The 27,989-nt window shown below is 41.9% G+C and overlaps 1 protein-coding gene and 1 non-coding gene across 2 annotated transcripts; one reads left to right on the top strand and one right to left on the bottom strand.

Annotated features, from left to right (window-relative positions):
- Window positions 1-12,817: 12,817 nt before the first annotated feature.
- On the bottom strand, window positions 12,818-15,203 carry LOC133779307 (uncharacterized). Its single transcript, XM_062219282.1, has 5 exons — window positions 15,092-15,203; window positions 14,518-15,046; window positions 14,219-14,378; window positions 13,241-13,696; window positions 12,818-12,919 (listed from the first exon to the last, which is right to left on the bottom strand). The coding sequence occupies exons 1-5, from the start codon at window positions 15,201-15,203 to the stop codon at window positions 12,818-12,820; spliced, it is 1,359 nt and encodes a 452-aa protein (XP_062075266.1).
- Window positions 15,204-17,734: 2,531 nt separating this feature from the next.
- Window positions 17,735-17,842, top strand: LOC133780892 (small nucleolar RNA R71). Its single transcript, XR_009869700.1, has one exon. It is a non-coding gene; the product is annotated as a small nucleolar RNA R71 (small nucleolar RNA).
- The last annotated feature ends 10,147 nt before the right edge of the window (window positions 17,843-27,989 follow it).

Below are 27,989 nucleotides of genomic sequence, written 5' to 3'. Positions count from 1 at the left end.
GACAAGCGAGTCACTAATTCAAATGGAAGGGTGACTGTTGGGTAAGCCTCTAGCCTTCAATAGGTTCTGGTAACCATACTGAGTGACTGCCATGCAAGTCACTAATTCAAATGGAAGGGTGGCTGTTGGGTAAGCCTCTAACCTTCAATAGGTTCTGGTAAACCATACTGAGTGACTGACAAGAACGTCACTAATTCAAATGGAAGGGTGGCTGTTGGGTGAGCCTCTAACCTTCAATAGGTTCTGATAAACCTTACTGAGTGACTGACAAGCACGTCACTAATTCAAATGGGAGAGTGGCTGCTGAGTAAGCCACTAGCCTCCAAGCGCTTATTTCATTCATCGACCCTCAGGGTCGGTCTGGCATTAATGCTCTTTGAGTCATTCAATGCTGATAGTCAAATAGACCTCATCTTTGATGGCTTGCGTGATACACGCTAAGACCATTCTGACTAATGAGTCACAGCTTCACAGTTGATACTAACACCTTTGCCAATTCTGACTAATTAGTCAGTACCATGCACAAGTAAGCAATGCTATCAATGTGTAACATATGCCAATTATCCAAGGACAGGGCATTCAGCATGCTTACTAAACAGTTGCTAGCATAATTATGATCATGCAAAAACTCAGAGACTCAAGCTCTGACCAATCTCATATTCATCATTCATGGCATGCCCTAATCACATGCTTCTTGTGCATCACATGCATCAAATTTAATCATCCAGCATGCCTTGACAATAATCATATGCAAATGGGCAAGATTTCCAAGCATTCATTATGCTATCAATGTTTACATTTAAACATTCAACATGCATCAATCATAACCATGCATGTCACACATGGGGTGCAGTTTTCTTACCTTAGGTCCAAGCACAGGTTACCAACAAATGAGCCACAAGCACGATCCTGATCCAAGCATCTAGTGTTAACCTAGTCACAACCACAAATGGTGATCCAATGAGTTCAAGTTCTAAAACCAACCCTTGAACTAAAACTTAGCCTCAAAGACATCAACCCTCACTAATCCGGGTAGTAGGAATGATCCCGAGGCCTAAAACCATGTTCCCGGGGTCAAAGCACCCAAACGGGCTCAAAAGCCTGCCTGAGCCGCGGCCCTGGCACCCTGAGCCGCGGTCCCCAGCACCACCAGAAGCAAGCGCCGCGGGGACCAACACCAAGGGCCGCGGCGCCCAGCAAGGCAAAACTGGGGCACCTGCTTCATCGAGCAAGGGCCGCGGCGCCCAGGAACAGGGCCGCGGCCCAACTTCGGGGCAGCCATTTTCCCTTCATTTTAACCTTTTAAAACCTCCCAAAAACATGTCTAAACATTCCCAAATCATTAAATCAAAGCTCCCAAACTCCCCAATGGTCCAAAACCACCAAAACCCAAGGTTCAAACAAACTAGAAACCCAACGATTCACAAAGTCCAATTCAAGCTTAAAGACTTTTAAAAACTTAAAACTTAAACTTGAATTACCTCCGATTGAGTTGTTTCCAACTAAATCCTCCGACTAATAAGCTTCTAATTCTCCTTAGGATTGCTATGCCTCGATCCTCGCTTGATTCCGAGTCCTAGAACTCAAGATACCTTCGAAAACGCGATCGGGAACGAAAAGGGAACTTTAGGGAGAGAGAACGTACAAAACGTTCTTTTTATTTCCTTAAAAGGTTACTTCAAGCTTAAGTAGCTTCCAATAAAACCTAATGCTCGGGGTCCCGAAAACACCCCTGGGGACATTATAGTAAAAACTTCTAGAATTTCCCCCTGGTCTTACTAACTCCCAATTTATCACCAAATGTTAATTCCCATTACCCAATAACCCGGTAACGCTATAAATACCCATTGACTTACTCCAAGTCAAGCTTAAATCCCGTTGTGACTTTCCCACTAGCTTACGTCCTAGGATCGTCTTGTGCTGGGTAACCCTGGCATAACCAGATAATAACAAAGCACCACGTCCATTTCACATATATGCCAAAAATGCCCGAAATGGCCAAAATATGAAAATCACCCAATTAATCACAAATGGGTTCACATGCATATTTAATACACCTAAACATGCATAATATCATTAAATAGCATAATAAAGCAATTATGGCCCTCCCGGCCTCCTAATCAAGGTCCTAAACCTTATTAGGGAATTTGGGGCATTACAACTATCCCCTCCTTACAGAAATTTCGTCCTCGAAATTTATCTGAATAGCCCGGACTATGAATTCCACATAACTGATTCCAGTTTCCCAGGTCATTCTCTTGACCTCACTGTTTTTGCAACATACCCTAAATCAAGGTATACTTTGTTCCCCAGAACCTCATAACTCAACTTATGAGGTCTTTCAACCCATGTCCACTGCATGGAAATGCATAACACAATGTACAACCATCAGAACCAAAACTATGGTCCAGCAAAAGATAATCTGACTAGTCCTATCCAGGACTCAAACTGTCATACTAATCTAGGCTCAACTTGCCTTTACTCATCACTCCTTGCCATGGTGATTCTTTAGGAAGACACAACTCCCTACTTGGAATTCCATGTTCCTGCTTTCAATTCAGTAACACTTTTTCATTCAGTCTGAGAAGCGAGCATCCATGCTCCAACCTCTAATAACCTCTATGGTCCCCTGAACCATCACATGATCCAGATATTACATCTCACCCATCTCACTCCAATGAAAGGGTGACGAGCACGTTCCACCATACCTTATCTCATAAGGTACCTTTTCAACTCTGGACAATTCTCCCTCTGATTATCATCAGTCTGAGAGTAATGAACCGTACTGAGTTCCATCTATATATTCATCGCCTTCCCTCACTCTTCCATATCCTGGAAGTAACAATGAAGTCTTCATCTAATAAGATAGACCTTAAATTCCATGAAGGCACACTATCTCTCTCACAAAGAGATCTGAACACTCATCCACTGTGTTACTTATTCTTATAACCAAAAAGAATATTACTCACAACACTGGTCCAAAATGACCCAAGTCAATCATGCTGACCCACCTTCCTGGGTAGCCCCATCGCGAAACCCATCGCGATGCTTTCTTATTTCTATTATACAATAATCAAAGGCCACAATAACCTTACTGATCCCTGATACCCTGTCTGAACCTGTTAACAGGTTAAGAACTCAACCACACATTCCATTATGCCCCTCTTCTTCTCAGGCCATCATCGTAAAACTTTCATACTCTGGTACACTGACATGATGCCTGAACGAAGAGAAACAGAAAATAACATGAGATTCATCCGGAATCTCCCATTTAATCCCAGTGTCCATCAGACCTCAAGTCTGGTCCTCATGACCCTTGTATCACAATAGATTCATATCTGATAATATATCACCCCTAGCTAGTCCAGCTAGGACTTCCATTCAATCTTTCTTATCTGAGATTCACTTAGTCATTTATTCCTTTTGATCTTCTCTGAGATAGAAATTCAAACACAAAACTGGTCACCTGGCCCATTAGAGACTCTACACTAGCTCTGGTCAGATCCTTGAACCAGCATGTTGCATAAATAGATCTCTTTTCTTTGTATCACTGAGGTGTCATAACAACCTATCAATTGATTCTGATCTGTATAAAGAGACTCAGAACTCTTTCCACAAAACACATATAATACCATACCCATCCAAGGACACTCCCGCCTTCTAAGGTATCCCTCGACTTTAGCAAATTCCACAGAGAATATACCACAAAATCATCGTCCCAGACGATCACAAATTCCCATTCAAATAATTCCTTTGAACGCTCTGTTCATCTGATCCATAAACACTTAGCGTTAAACAAATTCCCAAAATACAATCCAGCACCTCCTAGTGCTCTTTATCTATTATAAACACAGCCTTTTGCATATTATTTTCCCCTGATCCCTAACTGGTACTAACCAGATCAAAGATCAACTCTTGAGAATTCCTTCTCACTCAGTATCTAAGCCTCGAGTTCTTACAACTCTACTAAGCCATTCGATACAATGCTCTCAATTCAACTCTATCCCTGGTACTAATCAAACCACCATTTTATCTCTTCATATAACAGAAACCCTGACAAATCCCCTGAAAACACATTCAGGAACTCACAGACTCGTCCAGCCTGTCCCGATCCCACTGACACAGTCTAAGTGGTATCCACCACGCTAGCTAAGAGTTCTATGCATCTCTCTGCCATAAAACTCTAGCTTTACACAGATATCATCAGCATACCAAAGCTATGCACAGCACCAACTGCCTCAAGGCTTTCTATTCTCAGACCACATCCAAGCCAGTCATAACCAGCTCTACTCAACTACTAAGGGGTCCTTCCATAACCCAACTTACCTTTTAAGTTGTCAATTCCATACTATGTTCCCATCACAACACAACCATGTGATCATCATATCAATTTTATGCCTCTCTATATGCAACAAACGAAGGAACAGCATGGCACCAAAGCCAATCAGCATAACTCAGACATCAAAACAAGGAAACTGACCTGCCACTCCTGAGGAGCTAGTCCCAGTCCCTGACTCTGTCTGCTCTAGAATAAACACTCGAGCTGGAGTCGAGCTGTCCATCCTCTTTTGCTCAAGCTCTCTTAGCCTCGGGCAATCCTTCTTGAAATACCCAACCATGCCACAAGCAAAACATGCTTTTGCTCGGCATTCTCCCAGATGATGCCTCTTGCACCGAGTGCACTCTGGGTAAGGCTTCCAACTTTTCTTGCTGCTTTCTCCAATAGATGGAGAAACCACTATCTGAGCTCCATGCCTCGTGGCACTCCTTTCCTCATCTCTGATGCTCTCAACAGCAAGAGCCTTCTCTACCACCTGAGCATAGGTAGAGACTTCGTGCACTGGGGCAACTCTGATGCCCTGAGCTATTCCAGGATTCAATCCTTGAACAAACCTTTCCTTCCGAGCCACATCTGTGGGTACCATGTCTAAAGAAAACTCGGTCAACCCATTAAATTTATTAACATACTCGGATACTGATGCCTTTCCCTGAACGAGATTCAGAAACTCATTCATCTTGGCAGCCTTAGCCACATTACAGTAATACTTTTCATTAAACTGCTGCCTAAATTCTTTCCAATCCATCACAGCTGTGTCTCGTGTCCAAGATATCACCTCCCACCATGTCTGAGCATCATCCCGCAATACATATGTCGCACAGATCACCCTATCGTGACCTACCAGCCCCATACTATCAAGAATGGAACTGACCATGCCCATCCATTGCTCAGCTCTGAATGGATCTAGGCCTCCCACAAAGACTGGAGGGTAATATTCCTGGAATCTTTCACAAAGAAATTCCCATCTGCTCTCAACCCTAGGCTGAGCCAAACCTGGTGCCATTCCTGACACAACATAGGAAAAGGTGCTTCCCAACAGATTCTGCTGTTGCCTCAGACACCTAATCTCTTCCTCATGCCTCTGCAATCTTGATTGCAAATCTGTGACTATCTGTTGAAAACTCTGAGGGGTAGATGAGGAACTCAACCCCTGGCTGAAACTCCCAGCCTCTGAATAACCACCACCAGGCTTCATATCCTCCTTGGCTATAAACCTGTTCTGCAGTCAATAACTTGACCCATTAGCCACAATGAGCATATCATGAGTTTTCCCCCACGGGATCAATCTTACCACACCATATTCACAAATCACAGCGGTGCTATAAGCATTCCCATGGCATTCTTACAACAATCAACTCCCTGCTCTTCCAACATTCACACCATGCCTCAAATCAAGCATGCAAACATCACAATTATGTAATCATAGAGCAGGTAATCAAATGATCATATTCATAAATATATCCATGGAGCATATAATCAAATAGTCAAGAGCCAAGCTCTATCAGAATCTCATGCTCCCTAATGCAATGTGCAAGTAAAGCATTCACAATCTATTTAAGCAGCTAAGCACATAACTACAAAAATAGTTACCATTCCTTGAGTGAAGATATCTTTAGTGATGAGTGTACATGCCCAGCTTGTCTTCAGGAACACATAAACCATGGCATTGCTCTGATACCAAAATTGTAACGCCCCAACTCCAGGGACCGCTACAGTGCACATTGCAAACAGTGCTAAACTCGCTAATCGAGTCATTTGGCCATAAACGTGTAACTAAGTACGATTAGCGGTTTAGGGGTTAAAAAAACTTTGGTTATGATAAAACGTTTCACTAGAACGTTTACTGTATACATTGGGATCCCAAAAATATAATTTCAGAGTTTATTACAAGAAAGTGTTTACAACAGGTCGTTCTAAGCGGCAAAACAAGGTTCAGCCCTAGTTCCACTTTCAAACCTCGCCAAGTATTGGTCGAGCAGCTACATATGTACACGTCATCACCTAAGCTCTCCAACTCAAGGATGGCCCAGCTTTCTTTTGCCTTTACCTGCACCACAAAGCACCCGTGAGCCGAAGCCCAGCAAGAAAACTCATATGCTCATAAACAGTCATATCATGATATCAAATCATATCTGGCATGCCTAGCTATCATAGCTCTATTCAGCATGCAAATGAGTTCAAACAGATGCTAGGGTATCCAGGATAAGAAATCTTGGCCTTCTGATTGGAGGACAATCAAGTCAATCCTAATCAGATGAGTGACTGCCAAACAAGTCACTAACCAAATGGAAGAGTGGCTGCTAGGTTAGCCACTAGCCTTCAAGCGCTTATGATATTCATCAAATGAGTGTCGCAACACTTGAGGTTCTGATAAACCACGCTGAGTGACCGACAAGCGAGTCACTAATTCAAATGGAAGGGTGACTGTTGGGTAAGCCTCTAGCCTTCAATAGGTTCTGGTAACCATACTGAGTGACTGCCATGCAAGTCACTAATTCAAATGGAAGGGTGGCTGTTGGGTAAGCCTCTAACCTTCAATAGGTTCTGGTAAACCTTACTGAGTGACTGACAAGCACGTCACTAATTCAAATGGGAGAGTGGCTGCTGAGTAAGCCACTAGCCTCCAAGCGCTTATTTCATTCATCGACCCTCGGGGTCGGTCTGGCATTAATGCTCTTTGAGTCATTCAATGCTGATAGTCAAATAGACCTCATCTTTGATGGCTTGCGTGATACACGCTAAGACCATTCTGACTAATGAGTCAGTACAACGTGACTAGTGCCCAGTACCATTGCCGAACCTGACTAATGAGTCACAGCTTCACAGTTGATACTAACACCTTTGCCAATTCTGACTAATTAGTCAGTACCATGCACAAGTAAGCAATGCTATCAATGTGTAACATATGCCAATTATCCAAGGACAGGGCATTCAGCATGCTTACTAAACAGTTGCTAGCATAATTATGATCATGCACAAACTCAGAGACTCAAGCTCTGACCAATCTCATATTCATCATTCATGGCATGCCCTAATCACATGCTTCTTGTACATCACATGCATCACATTTAATCTTCCAGCATGCCTTGACAATAATCATATGCAAATGGGCAAGATTTCCAAGCATTTATTATGCTATCAATGTTTACATTTAAACATTCAACATGCATCAATCATAACCATGCATGTCACACATGGGGTGCAGTTTTCTTACCTTAGGTCCAAGCACAGGTTACCAACAAATGAGCCACAAGCACGATCCTGATCCAAGCCTCTAGTGTTAACCTAGTCACAACCACAAATGGTGATCCAATGAGTTCAAGTTCTAAAACCAACCCTTGAACTAAAACTTAGCCTCAAAGACATCAACCCTCACTAATCCGGGTAGTAGGAATGATCCCGAGGCCTAAAACCATGTTCCCGGGGTCAAAGCACCCAAACGGGCTCAAAAGCCTGCCTGAGCCGCGGCCCTGGCACCCTGAGCCGCGGTCCCCAGCACCACCAGAAGCAAGCGCCGCGGGGACCAACACCAAGGGCCGCGGCGCCCAGCAAGGCAAAACTGGGGCACCTGCTTCATCGAGCAAGGGCCGCGGCGCCCAGGAACAGGGCCGCGGCCCAACTTCGGGGCAGCCATTTTCCCTTCATTTTAACCTTTTAAAACCTCCCAAAAACATGTCTAAACATTCCCAAATCATTAAATCAAAGCTCCCAAACTCCCCAATGGTCCAAAACCACCAAAACCCAAGGTTCAAACAAACTAGAAACCCAACGATTCACAAAGTCCAATTCAAGCTTAAAGACTTTTAAAAACTTAAAACTTAAACTTGAATTACCTCCGATTGAGTTGTTTCCAACTAAATCCTTCTGCTAATAAGCTTCTAATTCTCCTTAGGATTGCTATGCCTCGATCCTCGCTTGATTCCGAGTCCTAGAACTCAAGATACCTTCGAAAACGCGATCGGGAACGAAAAAGGAACTTTAGGGAGAGAGAACGTACAGAACGTTCTTTTTATTTCCTTAAAAGGTTACTTCAAGCTTAAGTAGCTTCCAATAAAACCTAATGCTCGGGGTCCCAAAACACCCCCGGGGACATTATAGTCAAAACTTCCAGAATTTCCCCCTGGTCTTACTAACTCCCAATTTATCACCAAATGTTAATTCCCATTACCCAATAACCCGGTAATGCTATAAATACCCCTTGACTTACTCCAAGTCAAGCTTAAATCCCGTTGTGACTTTCCCACTAGCTTACCTCCTAGGATCGTCTTGTGCTGGGTAACCCTGGCATAACCAGATAATAACAAAGCACCACGCCCATTTCACATATATGCCAAAAATGCCCGAAATGACCAAAATATGAAAATCACTCAATTAATCACAAATGGGTTCACATGCATATTTAATACACCTAAACATGCATAATATCATTAAATAGCATAATAAAGCAATTATGGCCCTCCCGGCCTCCTAATCAAGGTCCTAAACCTTATTAGGGAATTTTGGGCATTACAATCAAGGTGATGATTCGATTAGCTCATACTTCACCAAATTAAAGGCTATGTGGGATGAAATCAACGAAATCTACCCAAGAACTCCATGCACTTGTGTCATTGCTGCCGATAATCTTAATTCCCACAATCAAGAACAGGTTTTGCAATTTCTTACTGGCCTTAATGAATCTTATCATGCTATTAGGGCTCAAGTTTTGTTGATTGACCCATTACCTTCACTGTCCAAAGTCTTTTCCATGATTACTCAAGAGGAAAGACAAGGAATTCTTGGTCCTTCTTGTTGGGGTTTTATGCCCTAATTAAAACTCAATTTCTTTGTAATCTCATTTATTATCAATAAAAGAATAGAAATCATTTTTTGACTTGGTCAATCACTTTGATCACATGTTTTATGTTCATGATTATTTGTTTAATATAAACTTCTATTAAATCCTGAGCATATAGCTAATCAGATTTATAGTGACGTAATCACAGTGGAATATAAATATGATTATATGTTCAAAATCAGTTAGTCCTAAGATTAGTCAGTGTACAAGATTTACACTGACTTGCCAATCTACGATATGATCTACTTACACATCGCGGTGTTATGTTCTTTCTAGAAAATTAGCAAAGTGGATAAGATCTTATGTATTTGTTACATCGGACTGGACCGATATTGACAATAGATAAGATAAGTAAACATATAATTATTATTTATTCTAGTCATGTCACATAATTGACCATAGGTCAATTCAATCTCAATTCTGAGTGGTTAGTATTCTATTAATTGTATTATTTGAGTTCTTTGACTTGTTCGTTACCAGCTTACCCTACGAACTAGCCCATACTTACATCTTGGGAACTCAGTATTATAATTGAGTGGGAGTGTTAATCATAGAAGTAGCATCCCAAATTTGCTAATAAGGCTTAGGGCCTTGATTAGTGTGCCTGAACGGCAATAAGTGATTTATTATATTAATATGTGAATTTGATGAGTATGTGATTAGAAATGCATGTTTAGATGAATTAAATATGTATGTGGGCCCCATTTGGTTATTAGGGGCATGTTTGTAATTTTAGCTCGTTGAGGGCATAAATAAAATATTTGTGAATATTGTGATCTTTACCACGTGTGAGTGGTGATATATTTGTGATCCACATTCTGAGACAGTCCTAGGGAGCGGTTTAGCTAAGAAGTCACAATGGGACCCGATACCCGACTCGGGGCGAGTCTAGGGGTATTTTGGGCAATAGACATTTAATTGAGTTTTCGGGTTATGAAAATAAATATTTGGAGATATATTTGAAGTTAGAGCGTTTATGAGGGAATATCGAGGAAATTTAACATTTTGTCGTCGGGGACGTTTTTGGTACCCCGAGCCATGAGGGTAACTTAAGAGACTTAAGTTAGGTAAGCCAAAACATAGAAACACTTAGAATTTTCCCAAAACCGACCCTATCTCCCTTTTATCTCACTCTTGTTTTCTCTAGACTTTATCAAGGGAACCATTGAAGCTAAGACAAGGAATTGGAGCTGTAGACTTGAAGATTAGCTCAATATTAGCTTGTGGATTCGAACAGAGGTTGAGGTAAGCCTTGAATTATGATTTTAGCCATAAAATTCTGTAGTTCTTGGCTGAGTTTTAGTGTTCTTGGGTTTCTGAAGTTAAATATTGAGTTGGGGATTTGATGAGGTTTTAAGATAGCTTTTTGTTAGGTTTTGTTGTTGGGACCATTTTAGAACTACTGTGATAGTTAAATTGTGATGTTGGATTGATTTTGAGTTATATTGGCTAGGTTTTGGTTGTTGAAATGGGGGAGTTTCTTAGTTCAAAGGGGTTGAGTTGTGGCACTGTTCTTGGTGAGTTGCAGCCCTCTAGAACAGATGGGAGGCCAGGAAGAAGGGCGGGTCGTGCACCCCTTTGGTTGGGCCGCGGCGCGTGTCTGTCGAATGGGGGCGCTGAGCCTCTGGTTGAGGTGGGCCGCGGCACAAGGCCATAGGGTCGCGGCTCTTAGGGGGTTTTTGGACCCCGTGAAGGATTTTGGCTGGGGAATCCAAAAGTTAAAGCTCTGGATGGATTTTATCATCCGGATCGGTGGAATCCAAAGTCTCGGAGACTAGAACTATATTCCAAAGTTATTTAACGGATTAGAACTTGATGGATGGCCGTTGTTGATACGTTGTGACTAGATTTTCAGCGAGGCTCGCACTAGGGGACTGTGCTGAGGATATCAGTGCTCGGGAAGCTTGGGACATAGGTAAGAAAACTGTTGTACCCATAGTGTAGGGCATGGCCTTATTGTTTGTATTGCAGGGCACGGTCCTATGTGATTGTGTTGCAGGGCGTAGCCCTATTGTATATGATTGTATTTGTTTAAGTATTTGTTGAATATATGTTATGTGTTGCATATTTGTGAGTGAACGGCAAGGGGCCGGGAACGGCGTTAAGCACGTGGAGTGCAAGGCCGAGTACAGAAAAAGGCTGGAAGCGTCGTTGAGCATGCGGAGTGCAAGCTACTGGGGTGAGACCCTTCTCGGATGCTTGAGTCATCCTCACGGTGTAGACCGCGAACCCAGGGCCTGGTAAAATGCCTGGGACGGCATGGCCGCTATGTGTTTAGCCTGCTGGCTGCTTTGTTATGTATTGATTAATAGTTATGCATATGTTGATTGTTTGTGTTGATTTTTCTTGTTGGGCTTCGGCTCACAGGTGCTCAATGGTGCAGGTAAGGGCAAGGGAAAGGTCGACCAACCATGAGTACGGAGAGCGTGAGGCGACGTGTACATGTTTGGCCTGCCTGGTTGCCACGGTCAGGGGTATTTTTGGGAGATGTTATGTATTAAACCAACTTTTGTCGTTTAGTCGACTTTTAATGTATTTTGAATTGTAAATATTTTCTAGGACAGTAATTTTGGGATCCCAAATGTATAACGCTTTATAATTCCAATTAATAACTACATTTTCAAATTATATGACTTTTATTATAGTTTAGCCACACTTTTAACCTAAAACTTCAATTAGCGAGTTAATTGCACGTTTTAATCCCAGAGTTTTGTGTGTGTGTGCACCAAATCATACCCATTTCTTACCACAAGCCATAACACAAATAGTATCGAAAAATCTCAAAAGAATAAAGATCTCAACTCCAATTTCCTCACAGGTGTTGAAAGTATTTTTATGGGAGAGATGGCACTCTTGTAGTTGGAATTGTAACAATTAAAGCTCAAATGAGAGAGGGTAGACTTTTTAGGACAAACAATCTAACCAAATATTGATCACAAGATAAACAAATCAAACCATTAGAATTCAAATGACAAACAACCTTTGGGATTTACACAAGAAACTCAAAGAATAAAGAGTCAACTAAAACTAAATTATAAATAAAGAAAAGGACATTTTTTTTAAAGAAACAGATGAAGTGATGTTTCTTTCTTTTTTTTTTTTTAATATGGAACAATTTTTTTTGACAATAACATAAAAGTAAAACACAATAATAAAAAGGAAATGTTGCTCTTGTTTTTTTTTTATTATTATTATTTTTTTTTTGACAAGAGGCAACACATAAATACATGAACAAAAAGAAACATGAAATTAAAATTAAGGCTCTTTTAAACATGAAATTATCCCTTCAGTACATGTCATGTTTTAAATTCCAAAAATCTAATTTTACCAACTCAAATGATCAATAAAAGTTCAAAAATTCATTTTCTCAACTCTCACAACTCACCAAGAAATGGAAAACTTTAAACTTGAAATTTTTCTCAACTATTTGCATCATCAACCATCTTACCACATGTTTGGAACGTGCATTAAAGAACTCTATAAATCACTCCTTAATAGCTAAACATAGCAAAAACCAACTCAAACCAAAGATTTTTCAATCATGCTCAGAAAATTTTGAGAAAATTTGACTTAAAAATTCAACACAATAATGTAATTCTCCAAATGAATGCTCACCAGAGCTCACCACCCCCAACCGAAAATCAGACAGTGTCCTCACTGTCAAAATAAATAGGCAATGAAAAGGATAGGGAAAGAGAACACCTGGAAGATGACAATATCCATGGGGTGATAGTTGAAATAGCCTGATAACACAAAACAAAAACAAACGAAAAATAAAAACACACAAAAATAAAAGAAAGACAGAAAAAATAAAACAAAATAAGTGAAGAAACAAACCACTCAGAGTGTATAAACAGGGTCCTCAAGAAGGACCTCTTCAACATGACTCACACTCTCGATGTAATGCTTCAACCTCTGGCCATTGACTCTAAAAATTCTCCCATCGGTTGGGTCCTCGACCTCAACGGAACCGTTGGGAAAAACTTGTTTCACCACAAATGCCCAATCCAGCGCGATCTCAACTTACCTAGGTGGAAATGCAACCGAGAATCATAAAGATGTACCTTCTGATTCACCTCAAAATGCTTTCGCATGATCTGTTTATCATGAGTAGTTTTCATTTTCTCCTTGTAGATCCTGGAATTGTCATATGCCTCATTTCTCAACTCCTCAATTTCAGACAGCTGAAGTTTACGATTAATGCCTGCAGCACTAAGATCAAAATTAAAGGCTTTGACAGCCCAATATGCCTTATGCTCAAGTTCAACAGGTGAATGACAGGCTTTCCCATAAACAAGCTGATAGGGAAACATCCCAAGAGGGGATTTGAAAGCAGTACGGTATGCCCAGAGTGCATCAAGAAGATGAGAAGACCAATCTTTTCGGTCGGGATTTACTGTTTTTTCAAGAATTTGTTTTATCTCCTTATTGGCTAACTCTCCTTGCCCATTGGTTTGCGGATGATAGGAATTAGAAACCTTATGAAGTACACCATATTTGCGCATGAGAGCCTCAAAAGACTTATTGCAAAAATGAGTGCCTTAATCACTAATGATGGCACGAGGCGTACCAAACCTTGACAATATATTTTCTTTCAAGAACTTGGCAACTATTGCATTATCATTAGTTCGATAGGGTACAACCTCGACCCATTTGGGAACATAATCCACAGCAAGGAGAATGTAAAGGTAACCAAAATAAGATGGAAATGGTCCCATAAAATCTATGCCCCAACAATCAAATATCTCAATAACAAGAATTGGGTTCAATGGCATCATATGACGACGGGACAAAGAACCTAACTTCTGGCACCTCACACATGAACGACAGAATTCATTGGTGTCTTTGAACAAAGTGGGCCAATAAAGACCACACTGTAACATTTTTGTAGTAGTTTTCTTCACAGAGAAGTGACCACCACAAGCATCATTTTGACAAAAGTTCAGAACACTAGACACCTCATCATCAGGGATGCATCTTCGCATGATTTGGTCGGGGCAATACTTGAACGAGTATGGATCATCCCAATAGAAATTGTGTACCTTGACCAGAAACTTGTGTCTATCTTGTGAACTCCACTCAGAAGGAAGTTCACATGTTACTAAGTAGTTAACAATGTGTGCATACCACAGTAACTTAGTAACAACAAGCACTTGTTCATCAGGGAAATCATCATGAATAGATGGAACATCAGCAAAATCACTAAATTCAAGTCAGGACAAGTAATATGCGACGACTTTTTCAACACCTTTCTTGTCTTTGATCGTGATGTCAAATTCTTGCAAAAGAAGGATCCACCGTATTAAGCGCGACTTAGTATCCTTTTTTGGAAAGGAGGTACTTAAGAGCAGAATGATCTGTGAAGATCATAATAGGTGAGTCAATCAAGTATGCTCGGAATTTGTCAAGATCAAAGACAACGACAAGCAACTCTTTTTCAGTAGTAGAATAGTTCATTTGAGTACTATTAAGAGTTCGACTTGCATAGTAGACAACAAAAGGTTTTCCATCCCTTCGTTGTCCCAAAACAACACCAACAGCAAAAAATTTGGCGTGACACATGATTTCAAAAGGCAAATTCCAATCTGGTGACTGCATAATAGGAGTGGAAGTCAATTTTGCAACAAGTGTTTGGAAGGTATCCTCACACTTAGGCGTCCACTCAAAAGTAGCATATTTGGCTAGGAGGTTACATAGCAGACGAGAAATCGCTGAAAAGTTTTGAATGAACCTCCTATAAAAACCAGCATGCCCAAGAAAAGATCTGACATCTTTGACAGTGTTTGGAGTGGGCAAATTAGAAATGAGATCAATCATAGACTGATCAACCTCAATTCCTCTTTCAGAGATAATGTGTCCCAAGACTATGCCTGAAGATACCATGCAATGTTATTTTTCCCAGTTGAGCACAAGACCTTTCTCAATACATCTTGTCAAAACAGCTTCTAAATTAAGAAGGCATGCATCAAAAGAGTTTCCAAATACTATTAAATCATCCATGAATACTTCCATACATTTTTCAACCATGTCACTAAAAATACTCATCATGCACCTTTGGAAGGTGACTGGTGCATTACACAGTCCAAATGGCAGACGCCGAAAAGAATAAGTACCGAAAGGACAAGTGAAAGTGGTCTTATCTTGATCGTTCAATGAAATCTCAATTTGATAATGGATGACCAGCCACACGTTCAAGGATTTGGTCAATGAATGGAAGTGGGAAATGATCTTCACGGGTGGCAGAATTCAACTTTCGATAGTCAATGCACATGCGCCAACCCGTCACAATTCTTGTGGGGACAAGGGCCCCTTTCTTATTTTCAACAATAGTTACACTTGACTTTTTGGGTACTACCTGAGTTGGACTAACCCATTTGCTATCAGCCACTGGATAAATGATTTCAGCATCCAGAAGTTTCAGCACTTCATTTTTCACAACTTCTTTCATTGTGGGGTTTAGTCTTCTTTGAGGAACTCTTCAAGGGATTACTCCATCCTCAAGATTGATTCGATGAGAGCAAATTAAAGGGCTAATACCTTTAATATCAATGATCGCCCAACATAATGCATATTTAAGCTTTTGCAGTAGCTTAATTAGCTGGATTTCTTGTGAAGGATCAAGTTTGGATGAAATGATAACAGGAAAGGTATCACCATCTCCCAAGAAGACATGTTTTAAACCCTCAGGTAGTTGGGCTAACTTAACAATGGGAACCTCCTCAGCAGAAGGTTTTTCCTTTTCCCTTTCACTGGGTAGCTCTTCAAAGTGAGGTTTCCAAAACTTTGTTCTTCCGTTGTGTGAGTCTTTGTAACAAGAAATTTCATTAATTGACTCATCAAAACCAGAACTTTCAGAAACAGAAAGGAGTTCATCAAGATCATCAGAATTTCTTTGCAATTGAATATCCTCAGGAATGAGCGTGTCAATAAGAAATGTATGATAACACTCATCATCATCATGTGGTTGCTTTGCAACATGAAAAATATTGACCTCGAGAGTCATATTCCCAAAAGATATTTTCATGAGACCATTCCTACAATTAATAAGGGAATTAGCTATAGCAAGGAAAGGTCTCCCAAGTATGATAGGGATTTTTGACTCCATGTTAACCACAAATTGAGTATCCAGAATAAGTAAGTCAACGGGGTAATAGAATTTGTCAACATGAACAAAAACATCCTCAACAATACCCTAAGGCTTCTTAATAGAATGATCTGCAAGTTGTAAGACTATAGAAGTAGGCTTGATTTCACCAAGACCAAGTTGTGAGTAGACAGAATAAGGCATGAGATTGACACTCGCTCCTAAGTCTAGCAAAGCTCGGCTGAATTCATGAGTCACAATTTGGCAGGAAATGGTGGGACAACCAGGATCTTTGTATTTTGGCGGTGTCTTTTGATCAATTACCGCACTCACTTGCTCTGTTAGGAAAGCAGTCTTCTTGACATGATGCTTTCTTTTTACAGTGCAAAGATCCTTGATGATTTTAGCATATGTTGGCACTTGTTTGATGATGTGAAGCAAAGGAAGATTAATCTTCACTTGTGTCAAGTGCTCAAGGATTTTTCCTCGATTTTCAGGAATTTTCCCAGTAGGTCTTAGAGCCTAGGGAAATCGAAATTTCGCAGAAGCATGAGATGGCACACATTCAAGGACAACATTTGGAGATTTTGAAGTAGTAGTTGGTATCGGTGGATCTTCCAAAGCTTTACCACTTCTAGTTGTGATGGCATTAGTCTCCTGAACATTTTGATCATTAGAGTTGGAGGTTTGAGCCATATGTTTCCCTTGTGTATTCAATTGAGGCTGAGAAGGAAGTTTGCCTCTTTCAGAAATACCCAAGGATCCAGTCAGTTTTGAAAATTAACTTTTTATTTCCTTGATTTCTTCCATCATTTGGCGATTTATTTTGGCTTGCTCCTTCATGAATGAATGAAGGGTGTTCTCAAGAGAACTACTTTGAGGTGGAGCATTGTATTGAGGAGCAGGTTAAGCTTTTGATGGTTGAGACTAGTGTTCATTTCTCAATTGCCCTCCTGAAGATTGTGCTTGGTTGGGATCTCTCCAGCTGAAATTTGGGTGGTTTCTCCAACCAGGGTTGTACGTATGAGAGAATGGCTTATTATAGGCCCCTAAGGCATTACATTGCTCTTCATAAACCCCCCTCATTTCACTAAAAGCTAACCAGTCCTTAGCTAAATGATCTGTTCCTCCACACACAAAACATGGCTCATGTGTTTCTGCTCGGGCAATCATATAAAGTCATTGCCAACCTTTTGTCTTAAAGGCCTCAAGTTGCTTTGTTAAAGCTTCAACTTGAGATTTTAGACTATCTTCCTCCCTCAATTGGTAAAATCCTGCTGGTCGATTTCTGTTGGTGCTTTCAGTAGCACTTGGACTAGTCCAAGTATGAGATTTTTCTGGAAGCTCATTGAAATATTCCAAGGCCTCTTCAGGATCTTTTTGGAGGAATTCACCATTGCGCATCATTTCTTCAAATTGGCGTTCATGAATTGTGAGGCCTTCATAGAAATAGATGACTAGGCGCCATTTTTCATAGCCATGGTGGGGACAAAGAGTCAACAGTTCTTTAAACCTCTCCCAGGCTTGATAGAGAGTTTCATTGTCTTTTTGGGAAAAGGTAGAAATCTGTCTTTTTAAGCCATTGGTCTTGTGGTTAGGGAAGTATTTGTGAAAGAATGATGATGTCATTTCATCCCATGTTCCAATAGACCTTGGTCTCAGAGAGTATAATCAGCTTTTAGCCTTCCTTCAAAGAGAAGGGAAAAAACTTCAATGCACAGTATCTGCGATATTAGCTTGGTTATAGAAACTGGCTACCACCTCCTCAAATTCTCTAATATGCACATAAGGATTTTCATTTTCTAAACCATGAAAATTTGGCAAGAGTTGAATCATGTCAGGTTTAAATTCAAAGTTAGGCATATTAGGTGCAAAGGTGATAAAAGAAGGGGTAGGAGTATGAGTAGGATAGAGATAGTCATTTAGACTTCTCTGCTGAATTTCCTCATGATGAGCCATTGCGAAAGGATTATGAGCAATTGTTAAGGTGGGAGAGGCAATGTTGGATGTATCGGAAGAGTTGTCACTAGGAGTGTCGGGTCTCCTTACAAATCTCCCTAGTTCATCTCTATGACGATTCATCCACTTTAAAAAACGAGATTTTTTTTTAACTTTTTTTTTTTTGTTAAACTTGTTACATGGTAGATTTGGACAATTTGAAATGATCTCACATGCCTCACCAGAACTCCCCGAGGTTACTAGATGAGTATGGAAAATCACAATTCAAACCTTTTCAACCAAATGACCAATAAGTAAAATAAATTACTTATTTTGAAAGAACAAGCTTGGTTTTATTAAATAGTAACAAGTTAAAAATTGTAATAATACTAGGGCATACACATGAAATATTCCCAGGCCGATTGGGAAGGTTGCCAAAGTACCGCTTCGTCCCACACTTTCCTAGACAGAACTAAGGTTCCCAAGAAAGTGTAGAGGGTACTCAATCACAAACCTTAAAAGTCAATCTTTCTAGACAGAATACTCTCAGTTTTTATCACATGTAGCATTACACTATTATTCCCAATACTAAAAGTTTTATGCTAAAATTTTATGAACAATTTTTTTTTTTTAGAATTTTATGATTTTTTTTTCAAATCAAGAGTTAAAGAGGAAAATCCTAAATTAAATCTAATCTAAAACCTAACGTTACACAAATTATGAGACCTAACTTATTGTCTAAAAATTTGAAATCTATAAATTGTAAGCTAAAAAGTAAAACTAGAAACAAAATAATTAAATGACAAATAGTTACAAAATTAATAATGGAAGCAATCAACTAAAAAAAAATTAATACTAAAAATAAAAATAACATATAAAGAAAATTAATGACTAATATATATATATTGTTTACCGAGATTTTCGGAAACTATATTAATAAAAGTTAAGAGAGATTAATGATAAGGGGTTTAGAAGGTATAAACAAGATTTTTACGTGGTTGGGGCGTTAATGAGCCTTAGTCCACAAGACAGTTGTATTAGAGCTTAGAAAGTCTATAACAATGGGGTTTTCTCTTCGTTTTAGCAGAGTAACTGTATACACGCCAAAAAGAGAGAGCCCTTCCCCAGTGCTCTGTCACATGTATTTATAGGTTCATAGGAGAACTGGGCTTGGGCCGAGTTGACCCGGGCCCAAAAAATGTATACATGCTACTAGCTTCTCTATCGGAAGCCCAATACAAAGGATAAAAACATAAAAGATAAACCTTAACTGGAGCCCATTGGGGCAGCCTAAAGCCTATCTATCGCCCGACAAATTGGGGGTTTTGGTCTGGGCATTTTAAGTTACGAGGCAGATTCAGGGGACAAGATCGGTCAGAGTAGTGGTGGTACAGGTCTGAACCAGCGGCGTACAATCCCGAGGTGACCTTTTCTATAGGTGAAATGTGGGGACAACCCCCACGCTTCATGGGGCAGAGTCAGGGTCACGAATGCTTTATCCTGCCAACCCTAAGGGCTCGACTCGGGTTTGTTTACCTCTGTCCCTCTTCGTTTACCGTAAGCCCGGATCATCCATCAGGTGCCCGGATCGTTTACCAGGCTTCGGGACCATTTGCGTACATCCCGACTGTAACCCCAAGCAGTTGTACGTCTCCCAGATGAACGTCCCGGATCATTCTTCCCGGACACCTTCTGGGCTTGGGCCCACACTTGGGTTGTAGAAGTCAATCATACTTCCTGCCAAACGGGCCTGGGCTGGGCCCAACCTCAATTTCCCGGCTAGTGGGCCTGGATTGCGGTCCCGGGCCTAAGGCAGGAAATGGGGATAACATTTACCCCCCAAGCCGTCATCTGGGTCCGCGAGGTGGAGGATTGCCTTGCTCCCAGACACTCACGGTTATCTCCCCGGTTCCTGATTAGAATTGTTGGTCCGTGGCAAGGGGCAGTGCGTGTCGGGCGCATGCGGAGCCCAGACCATTTACAAAGGTTCGGGTTCGTTTATCGAAGTCCCTTTTCACGACGAAGGGCACACGTGTTTCCCAGCGACTACTGCAACGATGGAACTTGACCCTAAAAGGTCACCAACCACCTCAAGGGTCGCTAGGGCTAGGCTAATGCGTCAGCACGGATTCCGAAGCGTCCCATCCGCATAGGGGTTCTTCATTAATGTTTCTGCGCTGAGGTGGACCGTAGGATGGGGCGACCTTTGAAGTGCCCCTCTCCTGGGATGTCGGATCGAAATGGATCGGATCCAGCACTTGAGTGGATTCGTTAATGCCTCTGCGCGATCCTGGACCATCCGATGGGGGATCGATCTTATCCGCTGGATCAGAGATCAGGATTTAGGTCTCTATAAATACCCCTCAGGAATCTATTTGAAACCTTTACACTCTCGAGCCATTCTAATAATTTTGAGGACTCATTTATGTCTGATCTTACCGACGAGATCTTCCACCGTCTGCTCACTCTGCGTTGTCGCCTCTTTCCAACAGTTCCGGCATCTGCGCCTTTGCCTGAGCACAGTTCTTCAGCCTGTCTTGTCGACGAGCTGCCAAAGCGCCTTCGTTAGTTCAAGACTGAGATTCTGCCATCCTTATCGCTGGACAACCACCATCTTCCATGACCAGCCATTCACAGTAAGTTCTTCTGCCCTCTGCCTTTATAGATATACGAACGTAGGTTCTGTCATTTTACTTATCTGTTAAGGCTGCTAGAACTTGTTTATGCTTAGGATTAGTGCTAGGGAGACTGCCTGGTCCGGGTCGCTCCGGGTCTGGATGCTTCTCGGAAAAGGGGTGGAACCTATTTAGTAGCCCACTCTTCGTTCCCGATCTAGGTCTCGTGGTTCCCTGGTGAACTCGGACCTGATCCGGAGGGGTCTCCAAGCAGTCCAAAGGAGGCCCCCCATACCTTAACCGACTTTCTTGGGTTTCGGTATTGACTGCTTGGTTTGTCTTTTCTTTGCCCCCAGATCATCAACCATGACATCGAGCGTCACCCTTCATTCGGAGGAGGAAGTCAACAAGACCCCCGTCCTCCTTCCCGGATCCTGGACCCCTAAAGGCAATAGATGGGAGATGGACACGGTACCGAACCTGTTCCGGAACTACCAGATGATGTACGTCTTGGAGAAACACCTGGGCATAGAGTCCACTCCCGGACTCTTCCACAACTGCCTGGCCAGGAGAGAGGAGCGTTCGCACACCTCCGTGAGTGGGTTCGGGGCCTGAAGCGCAGGCCACATCAGTGCGGGAGCTACACTCCCGCTTCACGATTACTCCGTGCGGTTCCTCACATTCATGGGGATCGCACCCTTCCAGCTTCTGCCCCAAGCTTACCGATTGTGTAACGCCCTACTTCCTTAGAGCCGTTACTAAGTGAGTTTTAAGACAAAACAGTGTGCAATGAACTCGCTAACCGAGGTTTTGAAACAAAAGTGTGACTAAGTAAAAGTTAAGGCTGTAATCTTAAAAAAATGCGTTGTTTCAATAAAACTTCTAGTATTAAACATTTGGGATCCCGAAATAAGGTTTGAAAACTATATACATCTTGAAATAAGTTTACAGTTGATCAGTTATAAAAATCGTAGATTATTACAGCCATTTTCGAATAAACCCCCAACCAAAGCAGTCGGGCAGCCCAAACATGTACGCGTCGCTTCACGCTCTCCGTACTCAAGGTTGGTTGACTCAGTCTTTGCCCTTACCTGCAACACGGAGCACCCGTGAGCCGAAGCCCAGCAAGAAAACTCATGTAGTTCATAACATATATGCAATTTATACAGTTTATCATAACAGATAATTCACAGATAAACAAGTCAACCATTAGACTAAGCAAACACGGCCATGCCGCCCCCGAAGCCTTACCGAAGCCTGGGGTCTCGGTCCTCACCGTAGGGATATCACACGTATCCCCTGGGTCCTACCCTCACCATAAGCATCCCATGTGCTAGGTGTTACTTCCGGCCCCGCTGCCGTTCTCGGCCTTGCCGCCCTCGGCCATAGCCGTTCATTTCACTATAATCATATATAGCATAAATCAAACAACATTCAAACAAATATCAATTCATTTAAATCTGCACCCTAACATGTAATGCAATATAGGGCTGTGCCCGGCAATCATCTCATCATGCAACATGCAACATAGGGCCGTGCCCCGCAATCACACTATGGGCCCATGCCCCATCCTACGGGTGTTATAGTTTTCTTACCTGTCAATTCGATAGCTTAAATCACCTGACTCCTTGAGCACGATCCCACTCGAGCCTAAGCGCACACCTAGGCACAAACATAGGTCAAAGTCAACACCGAACCCCAAGTCCGAATACCTAGCCTCGGGACCAATCCCGAGCCCCCGGGAAGTCCTAAATCCCCAAAACAAAGTGGCGGAATCAAGCCCCGAACCCTAGGTCAAAATCCCTCATCAAAACTCAAAAATTCCCCTCTGTGAACAGTGCAGCGCTACATCGCTCTAAAGAGGGCGCTGTAGCGCTACAAGCAGAATGCACCCCCCCAGAAACAGGGACTAGCGCTACAGCGCCCACTGACTAGCGCTGTAGAGCTAGTTGCAGCCCAGAAAACCCAAAATTGCATTTCTGCGATTTCCTTCAACCAATTCAATCCCAAACTTGTCCAAACCTTTTCCAAGCCCAAAATTAAGCTTATGAACATCTCACACTCATCCCAAGCATCCCAAGAACTCAAAACCCAAGCACATTCAATCCAAATCTCAAAATCTACCATGAACAACCCTAAACCAGAAATTCATGCAAACCACAAAGATAGAGTCTTAGAAATCATACCATTGCTGCAAATTTCGACCTTGATTCAACCCTAGGCCTCCTTAGCTTGCTCCCCTCAAAGCTTGCCCAGAAATCCCCTAAGATTCCCATCAATCCAGCTTAGATACACAGCCCAAACCAGTCAAAACCCAAAACTGAAAACTCTAAAACTTACCTCAAACATTGATGTGTTCTTGCCAAATCTTCAAGTCTAACCCAAGATCCTTGATGCTCAGCCTATCCTTGCTCTCCACTAAGCTTTGCCCCAAGAAATTTGAAGAGAAGAGGTGCTAGAACCCCAAACCGATCCCTTCAAAACCCATATGTTTTTCTCTCTTTCTTTCTTTCTTTTCAACCTATACTCTTTTCTACAAAATCCACTAAGTGTATAAAGCCTCATTTAACCTATCTCAAAGCCAAATGACCAAAATGCCTTTCCCATTAATTCTAAATCCTTTTGTCCAAGTAGGGCCATTTTAGTCATTTTACCCAATTCCCGCTAATCCTCAAGCGTCTCTAATATTTTCCCGTTGCTTTCCAACACCTGATAAACCACCAATTAAATATTCCCCATCATCAAAATAAATCTCAATCTATTCTCTGAATTCCTGCTTATACCCCCAGGCTCGCCCCGAGCCGGGTATAAATTCCCGTCATGAATTTCCGCTAGCCTGTTCACTGGGATCGCCTCGAGTCACAAATCACAGATACATCCACATCACAATGTGGTCTCAACAATCATCACATATCAATGCAGTTATGCCCAACATGGCCAAAATTACAGTTATGCCCTTCTAACACGATCCGGGCCTACATGCATACTAATATACATAGTCATGCATCTTAGATAAACAAATAGTCATATAACATGCTTTAAATCATAATCATGCATTTAACTCATCAAATCACACATAAATCCTATCATGCCCTCCTAGCACGCTAATCAAGGCCCTTAAGCCTTATTAGCGAAATCGGGTCGTTACAACTATCCCCTCCTCATAAAAATTTCGTCCTCGAAATTTATCCAAACACATCAGTCAGTAAACCCGCAACTCTGACCATAATTTCCAAGGCCCACCGCCTTTACTTTACTTTTCAACAACACTCTCGCAAGAGTAAGAATCTTGCCCCTCAAGATTTTGTCTAACAGCCATACTCTCAATAGCTCCTCGTTTACACCGCAACCCTGCTGAAACCTCAGGGTCTGCCTAGATTTACAATGACCAATTCATTGTCTTATTCCTGATTCCAGAGATACTCAAAATCATCACCTCTACTAGGTGGGATCAGCTTGTAGGCCCCACTGGCCTAACCCTTAGTACAACTTCATAATTTTATGTTGAATTAAGAGCCAGAACTCTCCCTTCTTTCTCTGAACACCTTACAGATCCTCGTATGTTATTACGCAGAGACGCAACTCTTTCCTTCCGGAACTTTATTTCCTCATAACTTAGCAATTTACCAGCTCTTTATTCTTTCGAATATGCAGACACTTCTGCCTTAAGGATTCCAACAACCTCTCTGGCTTTCTCTCTGAACCAATGCCAACTAGTAGTATTCATCATCCTTCGTCTCTTACCATGTCCTATGTCGTGTTACTTTAACAAGACGCCAACATTTGCCACCACGGCTAACTCACCAGGGATAACGCTTCCCTTAAAATCTCAAGTTTTCGCATACTCAGCGCTCAATTTAGTAGATATCTGATAAACTTTCAGACTGCCACTCCACTTGCAATCCACTGATAATTCCAGGTTCCCACTCTGTTCTTTTCATTCTCTAAATCCATTCCAACAATTTAAAATACCATAGGGCCTCAATTCAGTATCATCGACGTTCTATCTCGAAACCAGTTCACTTGACCCAACAACATTAACTCCCTCAACTGAGTTAAAACTTTTCATGTCCAAACAATTTACTCAAGGTCTAAAGTGGTCTATTCCCATGATACACTACCACATCACCTAACCCCTCAGTGTAACGCCCTACTTCCTTAGAGCCGTTACTAAGTGAGTTTTGAAGGCGAAATAGTGTGCAATGAACTCGCTAACCGAGGTTTTGAGCAAAAGTGTGACTAATTAAAAGTTAAGGCTGTAATCTTTGAAAATGCGTCGTTTCATTAAAACTTCTATCATTAAACATTTGGGATCCCAAAATAAGGTTTGAAAACTGATCATATCTTGAAATAAGGTTACAGTTAAGAAATCATAAAATCATAGATTATTACAGCCATTTTTTAATAAACCCCCAACCAAAGCAGTCGGGCAGGCCAAACATGTACGCGTCGCTTCACGCTCTCCGTACTCATGGTTGGTTGACTCAGTCATTGCCCTTACCTGCAACACAGAGCACCCGTGAGCCGAAGCCCAGCAAGAAGACTCATGCAGAACATAACATATGCAATGTATACAGTTTATCATAACAGATAATCCACAATAAACAAGTCAATCATTAGACTAAGCAAACACGGCCAAGCCGCCCCAGAGCCTTACCGAAGCCTGGGGTATCGGTTCTCACCGCGAGGATAACTCATGTATCCCTTGGGTCCCACCCTGAATATAGCATAACACGTGTATCCACCGGGCCCCGCCCTGATTATAGCATCCCATGTGCTAGGTGTTACTTTCGGCCCACGGCTGCCCCGGCTTACGCCGTACTCGGCCCACGGCCGCCCCGGCTTACGCCGTACTCGGCCCTTGCCGTTCATTTCATCATAATCACACATATAGTACATTTGAAATAATCATTCACACACATCATGATTCATTTAAGGTTAAACATTTGCACATAATACAATCTGGGGCCATGCCCTAACCTCAGGTGTTATAGTTTTCTTACCTGTATTCCGAGCCTCCTGATGCACTAAAGCCGCGAGCACGGTCCTCTAGCACGAGCCTCACCAACAACCTAGTCACAACACACAAGAAACATCCCTCAATACTAATCAACCCAAAACCACTTCCCGGGACCAATCCCGCACTCTCGGGACCTCTAAAACCTTAAAACAACACCCCGGAGACATCCCCCGAACCCCCGGAGCAAAGGCCTAAAATTGCCAAAAATGTGAACCTGAAATTTTCCTTGTGCCGCGGCACACATCAGTCAGGGACTCCCTCGCCGCGGCACGAAAAACCTGTGTCGCGGCACGCCTTCGCAGACCCAGAATTCTGGGTTTTTCCCCTGCATTTTCTCCGAGCTAAAACCTCCCAAATCGTCCCAAACTCACACCCAAGCTCCAAAACCAACTCAAAACTCCAAATAGACCATACATCAACCCATAAACATCATAACCCAACTCAATAACACAATCACACTCAAAATCACCCATTTGATTCCAAATTTCAGAAAACTCAAACCCAAAGGCCAAAAACACAACCCAAGCTTGACAAACCTAAACCATGGCTTCAAAATCTTAAACCACAACAGAAAAGAAAACCCAAGGATGTTTAAAACTCTTACCTCAATCAAGAATCCAACCTTAAGCTTCCTTGGTTCATCCCCTTAGTCTTCAAGTTTCAGCTCCCTTCTTCTTCTTCATGCCCTAGCTTTTTCCCTCTCCTTCTTCTTCTCTTCAAATTATCAAAGCATCAAATGACCAAGCCCCAAACCGTGTACCCCTTAATACCCAGCTTCCATATATCCAATTCCCAGCCAAATGACCATTTTACCCCTCCTTGCCTATCCTTTCCCAACTAACCTCAAGGGCACTTAAGTCCTTTTACTTCTATTTCATTTCTACCATTTTCTATCTAGAACTTGTTACTCTCAGTAGTAACTAATGGTTACCCAGGTTACTCAATCACCAATAACCATTACCCGCTAAATCTCAATCTTAGCCATAAAATTCCCGAAGTACCCCTAGGCTCCTCCCGAGCCGGGTATAGAAATCTCGTTGTGACTCTTAAGTTAATTTGCTCTCTAGGACCGTCTCGGCACGTGCATCAAAATAATACCACCACACTCACGTGGTACAAATCACGGAATACAATTATCACATATATGCCCTCAGCGGCTAAAATTACAATTATGCCCTTCAAACACAATCAGGGCCTACATGCATACTAATACACATAGTCATGCATCTCAGATAAACAATTAGTCAAATAACATGCTTTAAATCATAACCATGCATTTAACTCATAAAATCACACATAAATCCCAACATGCCCTCCTGGCACACTAATCAAGGCCCTTAAGCCTTAATAGCGATTTTGGGTCGTTACACTCAAGGTCCAAAGGAAAACACTATATTCCGTCACCCGCTCGACCCTCCCGGTACGACGTACCCTAGGAGGTGGAATGATATCATTCAGAATTCTCATTCAAAAACCAAATCTAATTGGATCCTTCATCCATTCCTGGTATCCTAACCTGTACCACCTTAGCAGGGTTCTTCCCTGCCTCAACCAAAGCTGATACTTCGGATTCCATAGCTTAGTGACACTCACCAGCTAATCATACCTACTAACATTACGCCAATCTCAGTCGTTGCCTTGTCCACTCCATTACAATCTATAGCGTTATTCCCTGACTGACACACGCCTCCCGGTTAAGAGTTCCGCCTCCAATTATATCTCCCCTCGCTCAATCGAGGATTTCAAACACTGATCGTCTGTCTATTACTTTTCACCGCATCTGGGTCTCAACGTTAACCTTCTTACTAACAACCAACACTCAAGTACCTTATGATATGCATAACTGTCAGCTTAACGTTCCAAGGATATCCACCATGATCCATCCTTTCATCTCCGGCAAGGTTCGATCCATCCTCGCACCAAATGTGCCTGGGCGTGCATAATCCGTGATGCACTCCCACAATTCCATATCCTTACAATAGATCAGGTCCTTTATGCCATCACTCTTTACTTAACCATAACACACACATATTCCAGCATTACCAGATACTAAACAATTCTTACCTTGTCTTCTGAATTTATTTCTGATTTAACACCACTCAGTCCGTCTAACTTTGAGTTTTACTGTTCTCCTCATCTCTGATGTAGTTGTCTCC

Source organism: Humulus lupulus, chromosome 5 (genome assembly GCF_963169125.1).
Source record: "Humulus lupulus chromosome 5, drHumLupu1.1, whole genome shotgun sequence".
Classification (NCBI taxonomy): domain Eukaryota; kingdom Viridiplantae; phylum Streptophyta; class Magnoliopsida; order Rosales; family Cannabaceae; genus Humulus; species Humulus lupulus.
Note: the sequence above shows the minus strand (reverse complement) of the source record. Positions and strands in the feature narration are given on the sequence as shown.

What these genes read in the sequence shown, in the direction of transcription:
- LOC133779307 (XM_062219282.1), bottom strand. Translation starts at nt 15,203, where the DNA reads ATGGTTGAAAAATGTATGGAAGTATTCATGGATGATTTAATAGTATTT. An exon ending in ACAGATCATTCTGCTCTTAA is followed by an intron (nt 14,379 to 14,517) that starts GTACCTCCTTTC and finishes ACTTGAATTTAG; the next exon opens with TGATTTTGCTGATGTTCCAT. An exon ending in ATTTTGAGGTGAATCAGAAG is followed by an intron (nt 12,920 to 13,240) that starts GTACATCTTTAT and finishes TTGTGTTATCAG; the next exon opens with GCTATTTCAACTATCACCCC.